General features: G+C 44.1%; 1 protein-coding gene across 1 annotated transcript in view; it reads right to left on the bottom strand.

The window, feature by feature from the left end:
• LOC124596169 (tyrosine kinase receptor Cad96Ca) overlaps nucleotides 1-19,945 on the bottom strand; it is a 500,081-nt gene that overhangs the window by 178,893 nt on the left and 301,243 nt on the right. Inside the window, exon 2 of the mRNA XM_047135210.1 lies at nucleotides 14,226-14,467. Within this exon, the coding sequence (XP_046991166.1) occupies nucleotides 14,226-14,467 (242 nt within the window). The remainder of the gene's footprint in view (nucleotides 1-14,225; nucleotides 14,468-19,945) is intronic.

The following is a 19,945-nucleotide window of genomic DNA, read 5'->3' as shown; positions in this document are numbered from 1 at the left end:
CTACATGATTAGTTTGAAATTTACAGTTAAGTGCCTGGCAGAGGATTCCTCGAAACACCTTCTAGCTTTTTCTCTAACGTTACACTCTGGAATAGCGCGCGGGAAAACGAACACTTCAATCTTTCTGTGCGAGCTATGATTTCTCTTATTTTATTACCATGATAATTTCTTCCTATGTAGATGGGCTCCAACACAACATTTTCGCATGTGGAGGAGAAAGGTGGTGCCAGAAATTCCATGAGAAAAGCCTGCCTCAATGAAAAACGCCTTGTTTTAATGATTGTCACCACAATTCACGTATCACATCCGTGGTCTCTTCTATTTCGCGATAGTAAAAAACAAGCTGCCCTTCTCTGAACTTTTTCGATGTCCTTCGTCGATACTATCTGTTGCTGATCCCACACCGCACAGCAATACTTCAGAGGAGGACGCACAAATGTAATGGAGACAGTCTATTTAGCAGATCTCTTACATTTTCACAGTGTTCTGCCAATAAATCGTAATCTTTGATCTTTTGTTATCTATTTATCTGAATTTACTGCCTTTAGCTTTCTGTGATTTATCGTGCAACCGAAATTTAGCGGATTCCTTTTGGTGCCCATGTGGATGACTTCACGCTTTTCATTACCTGGAGTCAATTGCCACTTTTTGCACCAGACATACATCTTGTCTAAATCGTTTTGCAGTTTGTTTTGATCATCTGACTACTTTATCTGATGGTAAATGACAGCATCACCACCCACCAGCAAACAGTCTAAGAGTACTGCTCAGATTGCCTCCTAAATCGTTTATATACATCAGAGACAGCAGAGTGCCTGTAACACTTCCTTGGAGAAGCCGGCCGGAGTGGCCGAGCGGTTCTAGGCGCTACAGTCTGGAACCGCGAGACCGCTGCGGTCGCAGGTTGGAATCCTGCCTCGGGCATGGATGTGTGTGATGTCCTTAGGTTAGTTAGGTTTAAGTAGTTCTAAGTTCTAGGGGACTAATTACCTCAGAATTTGAGTCCCATAGTGCTCAGAGCAATTTTCCTTGGAGAACAATAAATATTACTTCTCTTTTACTCGATGACTTTCCGTCATTTACTATGAACTATGACCTTTCTGAAAGGAAATTACGAATCCAAAGGCGCAACTATAGTCCAGTTTGGTCAGAAGTCGCATGCGAGGTGCGGTGTCAAAAGCCTTCTGGAAATCAACAAATACACAATAAATTTGCCGTACCCTGCCAACACTATACATTACTTCGCGCGAATGAAGAGCTAATTGTGTTTCACAAGAACGATATTTTCTGAATCTGTGTTGGCTGTTTCTTAATAAATCTTTTTTTCCGTGATAACTCATAATATTCGAACACAGTATATGTTCCAAAATCTTATTGCAAATTGACTGTCGTTAGCGATGTGGATTCGTGATTCAGTGGAATCCTCCTACTTCCTTCGTTGGGTATTGGTGTGACTTGTGCAACTTTCCAGTTTTTAGGTATGGATCTTTCAACGAGCGATTGGTTGTACATAGTCGCTTAACATGGAGTTTTTTTTATCACCGCACTCAAAGACACACCTTACTGCTATAGAATCTGGACCAGAAGCCTTGTCTTTCTTAAGTGTTTTAAGATGCTTTACTTTACCGAGGATACCTACTTCTAAGTTACTCATGTTAGCAGTTGGTCTTGGTTCGAATTCTGGAATATTTACCTCGTCTTTGGTGAAGGAATTTCGGTATTTAGTAACTCTGCTTTAGTGGCACTGTTATTAGTAACATCACCACTGTTATCGCGTAGTGAAGGTACTGATTGTCTCTTCCGCTGTTATACTTAACATACTAACAGGGCCTCTGAGGATTTTCTGCCAGATTTTGAGACGGAGCTACGTTGTCGATAGTATTAAATGCATCCCGCATTGAAGTTTTCGCTACATTTCGAGATTCTGTAAAACTTCGCCAATCTTGAGGGTTCTTCGCTCTTTTAAATTTGGCATTCTTTCTTCGTTGCTCCTATAGCAGTGTTCTGAAATGTTTAGAGCACCACGGGGATCAGTGTCAGCTCTTATTAGTTTATTTGGTGTATTTCTCTCAATAGCCGTCGATACTATTTCTTTGAATTTAAACCACTTCTAGCCTAAGCTTACTATTCGGATCGGAAGTAGTTTAAAATGGCTATGAGCACTATGGGACATAACATCTGAGGTCATCAGACCCCTAGAACTTAGAACTACTTAAACCTAACTAACCTGAGGACATCACACACATCCATGCCTGAGGCAGGATTCGAACCTGCGACCGTAGCAGTCGCGCGGTTCCTGATTGAAGCGCCTAGAACCGCTCGGCCACTCGGGCTCGCTCGGAAGGAGTGGAGACTCTCTCTTAGTAAAGCTTCAAGCGAATTTTTATCTGCTTTCCTTAGGCACATGTATTTTGCGCTTATTTTTGGTGGGTTTGGATGTTATAGTATTCAGTTTCGCTACAACAACCTTGTGATCTCTAATCCCTGTATCCGTCATGGTACTCCCTATTGCCTCAATATTATTTGTTGCTAAGAGAGGAAGTGTTTTTTCGCAACCATTTACACTTCGAGTGGGCTCCTGAACTAATCGTTCAAAATAATGTTCCGAGAATGCATTCAGAACGATACCGGACGACATTTTGTACCTACCTCCGACTGTCAACACGTATTTTCACCAACATATCGAGGGTATGTTGCGGCTACCACCTACTGTTACTCTGAGTCGCGTACCTGCTGTTTGAAGAGGAGGTCGGTAAAAGGAACCAACTATTGATGTATTACGGTTGTCAAGTATATCCTCTAAGCATACTAACTCGGAGGAACTATCTACAGCAATAAACACTCCATCACGAAATGTATTTAATCTATCCTTTCCGATCACAGTTTGGTCCTTTGTAAGAATTTCGGCTTATTTTATTTCCGGATATAGCCAGCTTTCCGTACATATGACGATCTGAGATTCAGTGCATTCTATTAGCGCTTGGAGTTCTGATTCCTTACCAACACAGCTACAATTTACAACTGCAATACACACTTTCTGGCCCGCCGGAGTGGCCGTGCGGTTCTAGGCACTACAGTCTGGAGCCGAGCGACCGCTCCGGTCCCAGGTTCGAATCCTACCTCGGGCATGGATGTGTGTGATGTCCTTAGGTTAGTTAGGTTTATGTAGTTCTAAGTTCTAAGCAACTGATGACCCCAGAAGTTAAGTCGCAAAGTGCTCAGAGCCAATTTGAACACACTTTCTGAGTCTATCCTGCACTCTTTTAGACTGACGACCCTTCTATTTTTCCCCAAGACCCTCTAACCTAAAAACCGCCCAGTGCCCTCGCTACCTGTGTAGTTGCTTCCTTTGTCTAGTGGACGCCTAACCTATTAAGCGGTACCCCCTATGGCGCAAGTCGAGGAATTTGCAGCCTTTGGTTCAGACCCTCTACTCGGCTCTGCACCGAATGAACACAATCGATTCAGTCAACGATGCAGATGGTGAGCTCCACTTCATCCCGCGAGTAGGACCGGCAAACTTTACTTCTTTACTTCTTCAATCACCCGCTAGAAACCAGCGGGAATCTCTTCCAATCCAAAGCAACACACATCTTTAGTTCGAACATGAGCAGCCACCTGCAACTGGTTGCACTGCGATGGATGTATTCCAGACTCTGACTTCCTCTACAGATTTTATCCACTACAGCTCCGTCAAATACAATTGAAGGTTTTCCCTGATGTCTTAACACACATCTTATCATATTGTCCTTTTCTTCTTCGCAGTGTTTTCTACTTGTTTCTTCCTCGCCGATTCTACATTGATCCTTCTTACTTCTCATCCATCTTATAGTTTACTTCTTCTACAGCACTACACAAACTTTTCGATTCCCTTCATTTTGGTCTCCCGACAGTCCATGACTGATATCAATAAGATGATGTGCTCCAGATATCCATCCTCAGAAATTTCTTCCTCAAGTTAGGGCCAGTGTCTGATACCAGTACACTTATTTGAACAGGAATGTGCAATTCAATTATGCTGGTCTGATAATGCCTTCCTCGCTTCGTCCACCATGTTATTTTTCCTCGAAGGTAGAAGAATTCCTTCACTTTTTACACTTCGTGATCACCAATTCTGATGTTACACGCTAATCTAGTTTCTGCTATTCCTCATTACTTTAGTCTATCAAAGATTTATTCTCCATCCATATTCTGTGCTTCTCAGATTGGCCATTCCGTTCACTATCATTAAGGACAACAATTTCATTAGCGAATCTCATCACTGATATCCTTCCACCCGGAATTTTTCCTCACTCTTCAACCTTTCTTTAGTTTCCATCATTGCTGCTTCAATCTATAGACTGAATAGTAGAGGTCGAAAGTTTACATCACTGTCTTGCACTCTTTTTAATCCGAACACTCCGTTCTTGGTCTTTCATTCTCATTGTACTGTCTTGGCTCTTGTACGTTACTCGCCCTTCCCATTACTGTTTATTTTTCTGTCTATCGAACATCTTGCACCATTTTACATTTTCTAGGCCTACAAATCCTTGCTTGCAGTATCAGTCGCCACGTCATAACTGCCTCTCTGGGGCCCTTATCTTTTCGATTGCGTAACTAATTTCCGTGCTTTATGTATTATTCTTGTCAGTACCTCGATGAGCTGTGAAGTTGATTGTGCGACAGTTTTCGCACGTATCTGCCTTTGCTTTCTTCCGGATTTTGTAGATGGTGATTTTCGGGGAGTCCGACGGTATGACTCCGGACTCACAGATTCCAATGAATGTTATCTATCCTGTCTACCTTATGTGACCGTAAGTCTTTTATAGCTCTATTAAATTCTTTGTGCTATACTTGATGTGTTCGATATCGACTCCCATTTCTTCCTCAATCACGCCACCAGACTAGTCGGTCCTCCCCTTGAAGGCCTTGGGTGCCCTCTTTCCACGAACTCGCTTTCTCCTCTGCACTTTACACTGGAATTCCCATTGAACTCTTAATGTTGCCGACCAAGTTTCAAAATCATACGGAGTTATTTTGACCTTTCTAAACGCTGAGCCAGACCTTCTGACGAACACTTGTCTTTCAATTTCTTCTTATTTTTCCTGCAGCCATTTCGTAATAGCTCCGCTCGACTTCCTATCCATCTCATTTACGATTGAACTGCATCGTTTATTTCTGTCTTTCCACGTATGTTTTTCAACTTTTTTCAATAAATTTATGTATTTCTTCTGTCACTGAAAGTTCTTTCACAGTTACGTTCCTTGAACCTATGTTTTTCTTTCCAAGTTTGGTTATTGCCCTTTTTGGAGGAGTCAGTTTCTCTTCTTTTTAACTGCCTACAGATATATTCATTATCGCAGTAAGTAGAGCCTCAAAAAACATCAAGCTCATTTTATCATTCCTAAGTACTGCAGCATCCCACTTATTTGCACACTGATTTTTCTGGACAAGTCTCGGACTTCAACCTACTCCTCGTCATTACTAAATTGAGATCTGAGTCTGTGTCTGCTCATCGGTATGTCATACAATCCAGCATCTGATGTCGGAATCTCTACGTGACTTTGAGGTATTCCAACTGTAATCTTTCCCTATATCCAGGCCTCTCCTGATATGCCTCTTCCTCTAGTGATTTTTGGGCAATGTTCAAAAATGGTTCAAATGGCTCTGAGCACTATGGGACTTAACATCTGAGGTCATCAGTCCCCTAGAACTTAGAACTATTTAAACCTAACTAACCTAAAGACATCACACACATCGATGCCCGAGGCAGGATTCGAACCTGCGACCGGAGCGATCACGCGATTCCAGACTGAAGCGCCTAGACCGCACAGCCACACCGGCCGGCTTTGGGCAATGTATTTCCTATTACTATTAGAAATTTATTGCCGAATTCAATTACTCATGCTCGTTCGTACTACCAAATCCATATTCTTCTGTGTTTCATCTGTTTCTTCCCCTACTACCGCGATCCACTCATCCATGATTATCAGGTTATTCTCCCCTTTTACGTGCTGAATTACCTCTTCAGTATCCTCATATACTTTCCCTATCTCTTCAGCTTCTGTTTGTGAAGCTGGCATGCATAACTGAACTGTTGTTGTTGGCCGTAATTTACTGTTGATTATGATGAGAACAACAGTTATCACTACACTATTGACGGGAACTTGCTCTATGCCTTACTTTGCTTTTCACAACGAATGCTACTCCCGCTATACCAGCTCCTGCTGCTCTTGGTATTACCCTGTATTCCTCTGACCGGGTATCTGTAACTTTGTAAGTAGGCTGTTTAGGTTCTTATATTGGTAGCGTCACAGCCACGTAGCGCTCTGTATGAAAATCACTGGCTGTGCTGTGTGCAGTCTGTGGCTGGTTTGCATTGTCGTCTGCCATTGTAGTGTTGGGCAGTTGGCTCCGTTAACAGCACGTGGGGAAGTGAGATGGCGGATTTTTGAGAGCGGATGATCTGGCCATTTGTCCATTAGAAACAGTGCGTTTGTAAGAATAGATGTCATGAACTGCTATATATATATTATGACTTTTGAACACTATTAAGGTAAATACATTGTTCGTTCTCTATCAAAATCTTTCATTTGTTAACTATGCCTATTAGTAGTTAGTGCCTTCAGTAGTTTGAATCTTTTATTTAGCTGGCAGTAGTGGCGCTCGCCGTATTGCAGTAGTTCGAGTAACGAAGATTTTTGTGAGATAAGTGATTTGTGAAAGGTATAGGTTAATGTTAGTCAGGGCCATTCTTTTGTAGGGATTATTGAAAGTCAGATTGCGTTGCGCTAAAAATATTGTGTGTCAGTTTAAGCACAGTCATATATAATTTTTCTAAGGGGACGTTTCAACTTCTCTCCATTTCACTTCACTGACTTCCACCATATCTAGAGTGAGGCTTTACATTTCCCTTTTCAGACTTCCTAGCTCCCCCATTACGTTCACGTTTTTGACGTTCCACGCCATGACCACAGTGTCTTGCTATTTATTTGATTATTCCATATTTTTCTTGCGGATACCTCCACCTTAGCAGACCCTTCCCGGGTGCCGCGTGGAGGACTAATACGAAATCTTCTGCCAGTAGAGAGGTCATCACGACACGTTTTCAATTACAGCCTACTCGTCTGTGACCAGACGCACGGCGGTTGATCCCAAGTGGGTTTGCTTTTGGGTGGTAAACACAAAAGCCAACATAAAGCTCGTAATTTAATAATCCGTATTTTTGCCACAGGCATGTGGCCTGTAATTTGAAAGCGTCGTGTTGATGTCTCTGCTGGCAAAATATTTTGAACTAGTCTCCCATTCGGATTTCCGGAAGGGGACTGTCAAGTAGGAGATAACCACAAGTTATATATTAAACCCCAACAAAAAGGAACGACAATTCTGATGTGACTGAGAAATAAATGGGAGTCGATGTCTTAGCAGAGCTTTGGAGAACTTTTAATTGAATAAGGTAGGTAGGGTAGATAGCATTCCACCGCAATTTCTGAAATACTGGGGAGTGTCTGGAGACATATCATCGGACATCTGGAAAAATATCATCCACACAATCCCGAAGACAGCAGGCCAAGTGCGAGAACTATGGCACATTCAGCTTAAAGGCTCATAAATCCAAGTTTCCAACACGATTACTGTTCTGATGAATTGAAAAGAAAATTGAGGATCTGTTGATGACAATCACTTTGGCTTTCGGAAAGGTAAGGGTGTCAGAGAGGCAGTTATGTCGTTGCGCTTGGTAATGGAAGCAAGACATAAGTAAAACCAAGACACGCTCATAGGATTTGTCATTTTGGAACAAGCGTTCGACAATGTAAAATGGTGCAAGGTGTTGGAAATAGCAGAAAAATAACGCAGGTAATATATAAGAATGATGAGGGTATAAAAAGAATTGAAGACCAAGCATGGAGTGCTGTGATTAAAAAAAGGTGTAAGTCAGGGATGAAGTCTTTCGCTCTTACTGTTCAATCTGTACATCAAGGACGCAATGACAGACATAAAAGAAAGATTCAAGAGCGTAATTAAAATTCAAGGTGAATGAATGTCAATAATAAGATAGTTGATGACATTACTAACCTCAGTGAAGGCGAAGAAGAATTACATGATCTACTGAATGGAATGAACACCCTAATGTGTACAGGATATCGATTGAGAGTAAATCGAAAAAAGGACGAAGGTAATGAGAAGCAGCAAAAATGAAAACAGCAAGAAACTTAACATTGGGATTGGTGTTTACGATGTAAATGAAGTTAAGGAATTCTGCTACCTATGCATCAATATAACCCATGGCGGACGGAGCAAGGAGCGCATAAAAACCAGACTACAGTGGCAAAAAAGATATCCTCGCCAAGAGAAATCTGCTGGTCTCAAAAATGTGCCCTAATCTGAGGAAGAAGTTCCTGAGAGTGTACGTTTGGAGTACAGCTTTGTACGTTAGTGAATCTCGGACTGTTGGTTAACCGGAAAGGAACTTAATCGAGGCATTTGAAGAGCTACAGGAGGATGTTGAAAATTAGGTAGACTGATGATATACGGAATGAGGAGTTTTTCAGCAGAATCGGCGAGGAAAGGAACATATGAAAAAAATTGTCAAGAAGAAAGGACAGGATGATAGGACATTTGTCAAGACATCAGGGAATAGCTTCCATGTTGCTAGAGGGAGTTGGGGTTCCGGGAGGGGGGGTTCTGTGACATTTGAGCTACGAGAACATAAGAGAAGCTATAGATTAAAGAAGGAAGATTTAACTTTTTCTGACATCAGCCATTCATGTGATGTAGAAAGTGAAGTTTTACATAGTGTCAAGATAAGCAGAAAGATGACCCTACTAGAAACAATGGAAATAAACATATGACACAGAATGTCAGCCTAGTATTAAATGATCAGACTGTATTTCCATTTCCACCTTCGTTCAAATAAGTTTTCGTTGCAGATACTACAGTCAAACTGTAAAATCATCTTACTTCTTGTCAGTTGTTAAATTTATCTCCACGTAAAAACTTCGTTTACCCTCTTTTTCTGTGATAGTCCACGACCCCCATGGGTACTTTGCAAAGTTGCATTACTGACGATTATGGGACCATTTTGGCTGATCAGGCCCATCCCATGGTACTGTGTTTGTTCCCCAATGGTGACGATGCCTTCCAAGACTACAAGGCTCCTGTCCACACAGCTAGCATCATCCAGAATTAGTTTTGTGAGCATAAGGATGAATTTCTGCATTTCCCCTGGCCGCCACTGGCACCATATCTTCATGTAATCGAGCCTTAGCGATCTACTTCGGAGAGAAGGGTGCGTGATCGTTATCCATCAGCAACATCGTTACTTGCGACTATGTTTCAGGAAGGATGGTGTAAGATACTCTTTAAAACCTTACAGGAACTGTTTCTGTCCATTTCGAGACGAGCAGAAGCTGTTTTGATTGCCATGGTGTTTCCTACAACGTATTAGACGATAGGCTTGATAATCTGGCTTTTGCGCTATATTTTTGACCACCACATCATTCATTTTGTCCTACTGAGTCTTTGTTGTTTTCTGTGTTAGTAACTCCAAGGATGTTGACCTGCTGGTACAGCGTAACGCGTGGTGCGTTAGCTTGCCAGACAGATAGTTGGGCCAGACCCTGATCGAATCTGTGCAGAGGATTAACGACCATGGCTGGTGGATCAGCGAACCTGATCTGTCTTTAGGCGGTTTCTCACTGTTGTTCTGCAAATGTTGGGCTGTTTCTGAATTTCCACCTCAGATAATATGATATATAAAATACAGTCACATATAGAACAAAAGTTCACGCGATTCACAGGCTGGTAATGCACACGATTTCCCTCCTAGATTACCTTGATATCTGCGACGGTAGGAAGAACATCCGGCCGCAAAGTTAAAGAAAATAAATTTGTCATATAGTGGGTACAGCAAACCCATACTGAACGGGATTAACGTGAAGAAGAAGGGAAATATAAGGAAGTTTGTGGTTAGTGAGAAGCAAATTATTGAAAAATTTGCCTATCTATGGGTCAACATGTAACGTTGTTGCTACATGGACACTTACACGGTCCAGTTGCATTAATGATTACGTCCAGTTTGTTAGTGAGTACATCAGGAAACTCTCCAATGTGTTGTATTATATTATATTAAACCGGGGACCTAGAAACGACGGAGAGGCTTCGTCCCGACGTAGCCCTCAATGGCTCACAACCCCACAACAGGCCACAGCAGTCCACCCATCCCACCGCCGCCGCACACCAAACGCAGGGTCATTGTGCGGTTTGGACCCCAGTGGATCCCCTCGGGAACGTCTCATGCCAGACGAGTGTAGCCCCAAATTTTTACGTGGTAGAGTAATGGTGGTGTGTGTGTGTGTGTGTGTGTGTGTGTGTGTGTGTGTGTGTGTGTACGTGGAAAAGGTGTTTGCCCAATAATCGCCGACATAGTGTAACTGAGGAGGAAAAAGGGGAACCAGCCCGCATTCGCCGAGGTTGATGGAAACCGCCTTAAAACCATCCATAGGCTGGCCGGCACACCGGACCTCGACACTAATCCACCGGACGGATTCGTGCCGGGGACCGGCACGCCTCCCTGCTCGGGAAGCAGCGCGTTAGACCGCACGGCTAGCCGGGCGGGCGTTCAATGTGTTACTCCCAAAGTGAAGAACCAACCTTGTTCGTTGAATGAAATCACACCAGAGTAACAAGGTCATTGACAGATTCTTAACTACAGTGAGTTTAACGGCTCATGAAAAATTACCTCACCCACTAGAGGCAACTCCTGCCCTTTTGCTTCACGACATCTCTGGGACCAGGGGCGTATCAGAGACAACTAACACAAATTACGGAACTCGAGATACCAATTGTAGTCAATCAATGAAACCGATCTTTCATAATCCAAGAGCTCGCAAATAGATTCTCGGTTGAAGCGGGCGCAAAGATATGTAAGAGCAAGTTTATCTAGCGCGCTAAGTGCATTAACCACCCACAGACGGCAGATGGCAGCATTAGCAGTGTGTGTGTGTGTGGGGGGGGGGGGGGGGGGGGGATATATAAAGCGCGTTGCGCGGACGCGGGGAACTGTACATTCGTTGTCGTAATGCGGAAACGGAGCAATTTATGCGATGTCCAAAAGAGTTATGGCTTTCGGGCCAAGCGTGGAACCATTTCCTAAACGGCTAAATTTGTGAACAGTTCGCGTGCTGTCGTGGTTAAAGTATACCTCGCATGGCAAAATGGCGCTATCCAAAGCCGGCACCCAAACAACAGTGATGCACTACGGCCCACTGATGACACGGGTGACGGCTGCTGGGATGCGTACGAGCGAAAAGACGTGCAACTGTTGAGCAACTCACCGTCTTGCTGAACCAAGAGTGTCTCCTCGACAACCGTTCAGCGAACTTTGCTATGTATGGGCATCCGCAGCAGGCACCTGGTTCATGCACTTAAGCCGGCTGCTGTTCATTAGCAATGAAAGTTGGGATTTGCTTGCCAGTACCGAAACTGCATGCCCACTGAGTGGGGACAGGTGGCCCTTACAGATGAATAACATTTTATTCTCCATCGGATGGCAGATGGCTTCTACGCCCTGCAACATTAGACGGAAGGGCCTAGGACACAGGAGGGAGCTACATGGTCTGGGGAATGCTCTCGTGGCATTCCCTGGGTGGTCTCGTCATTCTGGAAGGCACATCGGATGAATACAATTATGTATCTATCCTTGGGGGCCACGTCCACCCCTACATGCAATTTGTTTTCTTTTACTTCGCACGATGACGCCTAGCAGCATGACAATGCAACCTATGACACAGCTCGCAGTGTACTTGCTTGGTTCGAAGAGCGTCAGTATGAGTTTACCGTACTCCTGGGCCACCAAAACCCCGGATTTAAACCCAACCGAGAATCTGCGGAACCTCTTCTACCGGGCTGTTCGCTCCACGAATCCTCAGCCTAGAAACCCAGCGCAGCTGGCCACAGCACTGGAGTCGGTATGACACCATATCCCTGTCTGTACCTTCCAGAACATCACTGACACTCTTCCTGCACGTCTGCGCTGTCAAAGGTATACATGCTTTTGACAGGTCTTCATATTAATGTGACCTGACCATGTGCAATACCGTCGACTTTGAAATATCTTACATCTCTATCATAATTTATTCTTCGTAAAAGTTGCCTCATGTTGGATTTGTTATTCACTGTTAGGCTGCCTAATTATGTGGGAAGGACAGTCTTTAGACTTAGATTATGGCAATGTCCACTGTTTAGTTCTGCCAATATTACTGCAAAATATCAAAATATTTTATTTTGTCAGATATTGTAATTATGGGATGAGGTAGTCACATTTACTGTCTATGGTTTAAAACTACACTCATGCTCAGAAATTAAGGATAATTGCAGAATGTGGTGTCACACAACGTGGCACTACACAGGACTGGCGCTAATAGCATAGGCACATAGGGAACACACAAGACACAGATATGTAAGTCCACGGTATTGGTGATAAGTTGAGAAAACCCTCCCGAAACACATGTGCTACAAAACGCCAGTGTTTCTTCCACATGTACTCCGACATCAATGTGGGATATGATCTCCATGCACACGTACACAGGCCGCACAACGAGTTGGCGTACTCTGGATCAGGTGGTCGAGTAGCTGCTGGGGTATAGCCTCCCATTCTTGCACCAGTGTCTGTCGGAGCTCCTGACGTGTCCTAGGGGTTTGAAGACTTGCAGCGATACGCCTACCGAGAGCATCCCAGACGTGCTCGATGGGGGTTATGTCTGGAGAACAGGCAGGCCACTCCATTCGCCCCATATTTTCTGTTTCAAGGTATTCCTCCACGATGGCAGCTCGGTGGGGCCGTGCGTTATCATTCGTCATGAGGAAGGTGGGACCACTGCACCCCTGAAAAGGCGGACATACTGGTGCAAAATGACGTCCCAATACACCTGACCTGTTACAGTTGGTCGCAGGTTCGAATCCTGCCTCGGGCATGGGTGTGTGTGATGTCCTTAGGTTAGTTAGGTTTAAGCAGTTCTAAGTTCTAGGGGACTTATGACCTAAGATGTTGAGTCCCATAGTGCTCAGAGCCATTTGAACCTGTTACAGTTCCACTGTCAAAGACATGCAGGGGTGTATGTGCACCAATCATAATCCTACCCCACACCATCAAACCATGATCTCCATGCAGGTCCCTTTCGAGGACATTAAGAGGTTGATATCTTGTTCCTAGTTCACGTCATATGGAAACCCGGCGGGAATCACTGTTCAGACTATACCTGAACTCGTCTGTGAACGTAACCTGGGACCACTGATCCAATGACAATGTACTGTGTTCTTGATACCAGGCTTTACGGGCTCTCCTGTAACCAGGAGTCAGTGGAATGCACCTTGCAGGTCTCCGGGCGAATAAACCATGTCTGTTCAGTCGTCTGTAGACTGTGTGTCTGGAGACAACTGGTCCAGTGGCTGCGGTAAGGTCCCGAGCAAGGCTACCTGTAGTACTCCGTGGCCGTCTGTTGGCACTGATGGTGAGATATCTGTCTTCTTGTGACGTTGTACACTGTGGACGTCCCGTACTGTAGCGCCTGGCCACGTTGCCTGTCTGCTGGAATCGTTGCCATAATCTTGAGATCACACTTTGTGGCACACGGAGGGCCCGTGCTACGACCTGCTGTGTTTGACAAGCCTCCAGTCGCTCTAGTATTCTACCCCTCATAACGTTATCAATGTGTGTTCTTTGAGCCTTTTTCAACAAACAGTCGCCAGTAGCATGTCTGAAAACGTCTGCACACTTACTCGCTGCACTGTATTCTGACATGCACCAACACACCTCTGCGTATGTGGACTGCAGCCGTGAGACGAGCGCAGGTCAAATGCACCGCATGGTCATACCCCGAGGTGCTTTAAACCCGCAAACCGCCCACCAGAGTGGTGTGTCACCAAGTATCAGCATTATCCTTAATTTATGAGCATGAGTGTAGAATTTAAGCAAGAGTTATACACCCCCACGTTTCCTAACGGAATATCACACTGGTCAGGATGCATGTGAACTTGTAAGGCAGTTTCAAGAGGTTTTAATATAATGGTTATCATTTATCATCGCCCACATAATGTTTGGTAAATTCGAAATAATCGAAGATTTTCAGGGCAATTTGCCACCTCAAGGTGATCTATTTAATGGAAAGCAACCAAATCTGTTGAAGACACAAATCTAGTGCTGTCTTGTGGTATTACTAGAACGTAGGCGGAAAGGTGGTGCTCACCAAGTCCTTGAGCGTGTCGTTGGTGTAGATGACGCCGGTGGCGTTGTCGATGGTGAACGGCAGCGGTGGGTCGTCAGGCATGCGCTTCTCCAGCAGGAAGACCAGCTGGTGGTCGTCGTTTCTGTCGACGGTTGCATACGTCACCAGGCTGCCCGGGGGCATCCAGGCGAGCACGTTCCAGTTGCGGTCCACCCGCAGCACCCGAGGCGTCTGGTTGCCTGGCAGCCCATGTTGGCACACACCTGCAACGTATAAATGCGTCTGCGTAAGTCAACTGGTGGTTCAGTCCCTACGCTCATGCTGGCCGACGACATCCCATTGTCTCCTCTCCCCAAAGCTAAATCTCAGCTACACACGTCGAGTCATGACGGTATATGATGATGGGTCCTAATGGTTATACACTATTGGCCATTAAAATTAATACACCACGAAGATGAAGTGCTACAAACGCGAAATTTAACCGACAGGAAGAAGATGCTGTGATATGCAAATGATTCACTTTTCAGAGCATTCACACAAAGTTGGCGCCGGTGGCGGCACCTACAAAGTGCTAACATGAGGAAAGTCTCCAACCGAATTCTCATACACAAACAGCAGTTGACAGGCGTTGCCTGGTGAAACGTTGTGATGCCTCGCGTAAGGAGGAGAAACGCGTACCATCACGTTTCCGACTTTGATAAAGGTTGCATTGTAGCCTATCGGGATTGCGGTTTATCGTATCGCGACATTGCTGCTCGCGTTGGTCGAAATCCAATGACTGTTAGCAGAATATGGAATCGGTGGGTTCAGGAGGGTAATACGGAACGCCGTGCTGGATCCCAACGGCCTCGTATCACTAGCAGTCGAGATGATAGTCATCTTATCCGCATGGCTGTAACGGATCGTGCAGCTACGTCTCGATCCCTGGGTCAATAGGTGGGGACGTTTGCGACACAACAACCATCTGCACGAACAGTTCGACGACGTTTGCAGCAGCATGACTATCAGCTCGGAGACCATGGCTGCGGTTACCCTTGACACTGCATCACAGACAGGAGCGCCTGCGATGGTGTACTCAACGACGAACCTGGGTGCACGAATGGCAAAATGTCATTTTCTCGGATGAATCCAGGTTCTGTTTACAGCGTCATGATGGTCGCATCCGTCTTTGGTGATATCGCGGTGAACGCACACTGGAAACGTGTATTCGTCATCGCCATACTGGCGTATCACCCGGCGTGATGGTATGGGGTGCCATTGGTTACACGTCTCGGTCACCTCTTGTTCGTATTGACGGGACTTTGAACAGTGGACGTTACATTTCATTTCAGATGTGTTACGACCCGTGGCTCTACCCTTCATTCTATCCCTGCGAAACCCTACATTTCACCAGGATAATGCATGATGCAGATCCTGTACGGGCCTTTCTGGATACAGAAAATGATCGACTGCTGCCCTGTCCACCACATTCTCCAGATCTCTCACCAATCGAAAACGTCTGGTCAATGGTGGCCGAGCAACTGGCTCGTCACTACTCTTGATGAACTGTGGTATCGTGTCGAAGCTGCATGGGCAGCTGTACCTGAACACACCATCCAAGCTCTGTTTGACTCAATGTCCAGGCGTATCAAGGCCGTTATTACGGCCAGAGATGGTTGTTCCGGGTACTAATTACTCAAGTTCTATGCACCCAAATTGCGTAAAAATGTAATCTCATGTCAGTTCTAGTATAATATATTTGTCCAATGAATACCCGTTTATCATCTGCATTTCCTGTTGGTGTAGCAATTTTAATGGCCAGTAGTGTATTACAACCAACATCGCTTAAAAATTACTATGTTCAGATGTGATTAATTCGCTAATAGTTTAGTCACGAGAAATATGGGGCGATCAAAAAGTTTCTGTTTGAGGGCGTTGCTGCAGTGCGTATGCAACGTAGCGCGACTTCGCTGCTGGTACACAAGCACCGCATGTACGCGAGGGAATAGTGTGGCACTCCTGTTTTTCCAACGTGCATGTGGTGAATGCGGAAACGTGAATTATGGCGAGGTTATAACCAAATGCGTCCAAACAGGACCAGCATGCTGTTATTCTTTTATTTGCTGCAGAAGGGCGAACACCGGCAGACATGCATCGGAGAATGAAAAATGTGTGGGGGGTAGTACGCCTGCAGAAAACCACCGTTGTGGAATGGTGCGCCAATGGGAGCTGCACCTTTATGACAACGCACGTCCCCATATCGCAAATGTCGTGACGTAGAAGTTACGCCAACTCAAGTGGGAGACACTGGACCACCCACCCTATAGTCCTGATCTCTCCCCACGCGGTTATCATCCCTTAGGTTCCTTAAAAAAATGCCTGGAGGGGTTGACGATTCCCGTCGAACTAGGATGTGCAACATGTAGTTACGGACTTCTTCACGCATTAGGACACGTTGTCTTACGAAACGGGTGTCTTGAGTCTGGTGTGTCGGTGTGATAATTGCCTTAATGCACACATCGATTTTGCCTGATTAGCATACCGATTCTCGACTGTAGAGCCTTAGAAGGAAAACTTTTTGATCACTCCTTGTATAATAATTGCAATTCTGTAGCCTAATAAAATATTTTAATGAATGTACCGCATCGTGACATATTAGAAGATATTTTTATTCTCTCAGAAAGGGCTCGATTCGGCTTTTCGGGGCCAAGCGATTCCCAGTTTTTTCAACACGCTGTTAGTCACTCTTTGTTCCTTCCTAGTCACAAGCACGATTAGGCACCGGGCTTGAGACTGGTGAATCGGAGTTTGCTTTTATTTCGTTTTATTTATTTATACTTCGTTCTCAGCGACTAGTTTCGTGCTCGCTACCTCATTTTCAAGCACTCATGCCTTGGATCTGTCAAGCTGGAATCTCGCATAATCGTAAACAATACCAAGTATTATAGCTGTGGAGCTACTATTTCCATAAATAGAAACTACCAGCTACAAACTCACATATATGAATATCTATCGAAAATAATGGAGAAGTGCATGAAAAATTGTTTACCACGTCTGGAGGATAATATTTGGAATGGGTCTTGCTTCTTTTGCATAGGCCAATACAGGTTTGTCCAGCAGAAAAGGTCAATATGCAGTGAAACGAATGCAAGGCACACTCGACGCAAAAATCTCAAGTATGGGCTCCAAAAAGCATATCTTATGAGCTAGGAGCACTTGTTCAGTAGATGTTTCACATAACAAAGATAAACAAGGGCTCATCGCTCTTAAGATAAGCACTCTATAGCCCATGTTTACTGGACAGTTTTACTTCGAATGATCGTTCCTGTCATATCCCTGAATACTAACCATTCCTCTGGGGACACCCTGCATATCCCAGCCGGCGATGTGGCCGAGCGGTTCTAGGCGCTACAGTCTGGAACCGCGCTACCGCTACGGTCGCAGGTTCGAATCCTGGCTCGGGGATGGATGTGTGTGATGTCCTTGGGTTAGTTAAGTTTAAGTAGTTCTAAGTTCTAGGGGACTGATGACCTCAGAAGTTATGTCCCATAGTGCTGAGAGCCTTTTTTGCGTTTCCCAATTATAGTTCCTTTTTTCTTATTTCAGCTAGAAATCCGTCAAGCTTCCAACAATATTTGTATTGTTTGTTAGGCGTGCTTGGTACGTCAGTATGTCCAATAATAGCTACGAGGAATCAGGAAGTTGCAGTGGAATATTCTGTTCGTATGTCATTCAAGAAAATATCCGAACAAAACGTAATGTGCCGCAGATATGGTAGTCTGAACAAAAACGGAACACTACCTAACTGTAAGAACTACTGGGATTGGAATGGACAATGCTGAAGGGAGCATCGCAGAATTTTCAGGAAATGACAAAGGAAACTGCACTAAGCGGAAATCAAGAGTGCCTAGCTGTGAGATTTGAAAACTACATCTTCCATTATTTTGATAGGATCGCTGCCTCGCTCGTTCGGAGAAACTTCGGATGCACCTCTAAGGTTGAGATAATTAAACGCTGTATTTGTTTTCCCTTGAGACCTTTTCAATCGTCAGAATTGTGTCCTTTTCATGACCAGCGGATTAGATTCTTTGCTCTGCCTTTAATATTTATAGGCATTTCCGCCCCCGCAAAAAGAACTATGCAGAGATGGCCTTTGAGAAACTAATGAACAGTTCCGACAGGAAGTATCCTTTCCTTCGGCAAATTAGCTATTACGAACCTATTGTTCGATTTCTTTTCCACAGTTCCTTCAGATCTATCCCATGTCCGCATTTCCATCCTCGGGGCATAGAGTGCTGTGACGGTCTTCATAAAGTCACTTTCTTTTTGTCTGTAACTCCAAGTAGCCTAGATCGCAGCACACTGAATTCTTCCACTAATTATTTCACACCAGAAAATATGCGTGCACGTCTTACTTGTACAATTATTTGGGTCTTCGTACGTGTCGTGTTCTTTATCTAATATCTGGATCCGTTATGATTTTAAGCTTGCTCTCATGTGCTTAGCTGTGTGTGTGTGTGTGTGTGTGTGTGTGTGTGTGTGTGTGTGTGAGAGAGAGAGAGAGAGAGAGAGAGAGATATTTAATATACCTTTGGTCCAAGTAGAATTCCGTAGATGTTTAAACTTACACATGCTGATTACGTGCACACTAACACCGTTAAAATAGCTTTCATAAAAAAAATTGAACTCACAATATCTTGAAAAGCAAACAATGAAAATTGAACAATGTCTCTCAATAGAGCATGTTCATGACGTTTTAGGGTTTCGGTTCTCCATTCTTCCTTTCTACCACTTTTCCCTGCTCAGAACGAGTTTGCAAGGTATTTGTATTCACTTTCGATGGAGGTCAATACGATATCATTATACCATCACATGTTACTACTTGAGCTGTTTGCTACCTTGTTCTTCAGATGACCGTACTCCCTATACTGCGCCAAACTGACACATCTGTTTTGAACGTATCAATCTTGTTCTTCATTTGACAGTAAATTTTTGTAATGTTTCCATAAGGTGTAGTTCAACAGCCTTAAAGTATTTTATAAAATGCATTTTAACCATCAGCTGTTCATTCGTCCCAGTAGTCAACTAATGGGACAAAAAACAGCTGATGGTTAAAGTACATTTTATAAAAATAAGTAAATTTCTTGTTTGTAAAGGTTTTATACTTTATTTATGCCAAGCCGTGGGATCTTTATTTCGGCCAAGACTCACCACGTTCTACGCGCTGACTCTGAGCATACAGTACAGTTTTTCGGTAATTTCTTCCAGATTCAATGGCGAATTATTATAATTTGTACCAGCATATGGACTAAAATCACTGGTTATATATTCATATTATTCGCTAGATGAAAACGACATTCGACTGGAACTCTTGGGAAATCATAGCCGTTCTCTAACTAACTTTTGTCAGTGCCTGAGATGTCAAATATAAGACTAACTGTAGTGTACCCTACAAGGTACGATGTACCATCTGTAGAAGTTTGTGCAATGATGTCAGTCAGTCGGCACTTAGAACTCACGACTTTTTATCTTGGCAAATATAGAAGACGATGTCCAGTTTTTGAAAGACTCGATTTATGCTTGGGTCGAGAATCTGTAATTTCTTAGTGACAACGTAATTACTTCCATTTCCGCCACAAATGGCGAGGTACCTTCAACTTTTGTGAATTGATTAGTTACTGTCCAGAATTTTATGTCCGGGATAGTGTTATCACAGGGGCACGTTTATCGTTGGGCATGTGTAACACTGGGTTGCTTTGACG

Source organism: Schistocerca americana, chromosome 1 (assembly GCF_021461395.2).
Source record: "Schistocerca americana isolate TAMUIC-IGC-003095 chromosome 1, iqSchAmer2.1, whole genome shotgun sequence".
NCBI classification, from domain to species: Eukaryota; Metazoa; Arthropoda; class Insecta; order Orthoptera; family Acrididae; genus Schistocerca; species Schistocerca americana.
This window is presented reverse-complemented; position numbering and strand designations above follow the sequence as displayed.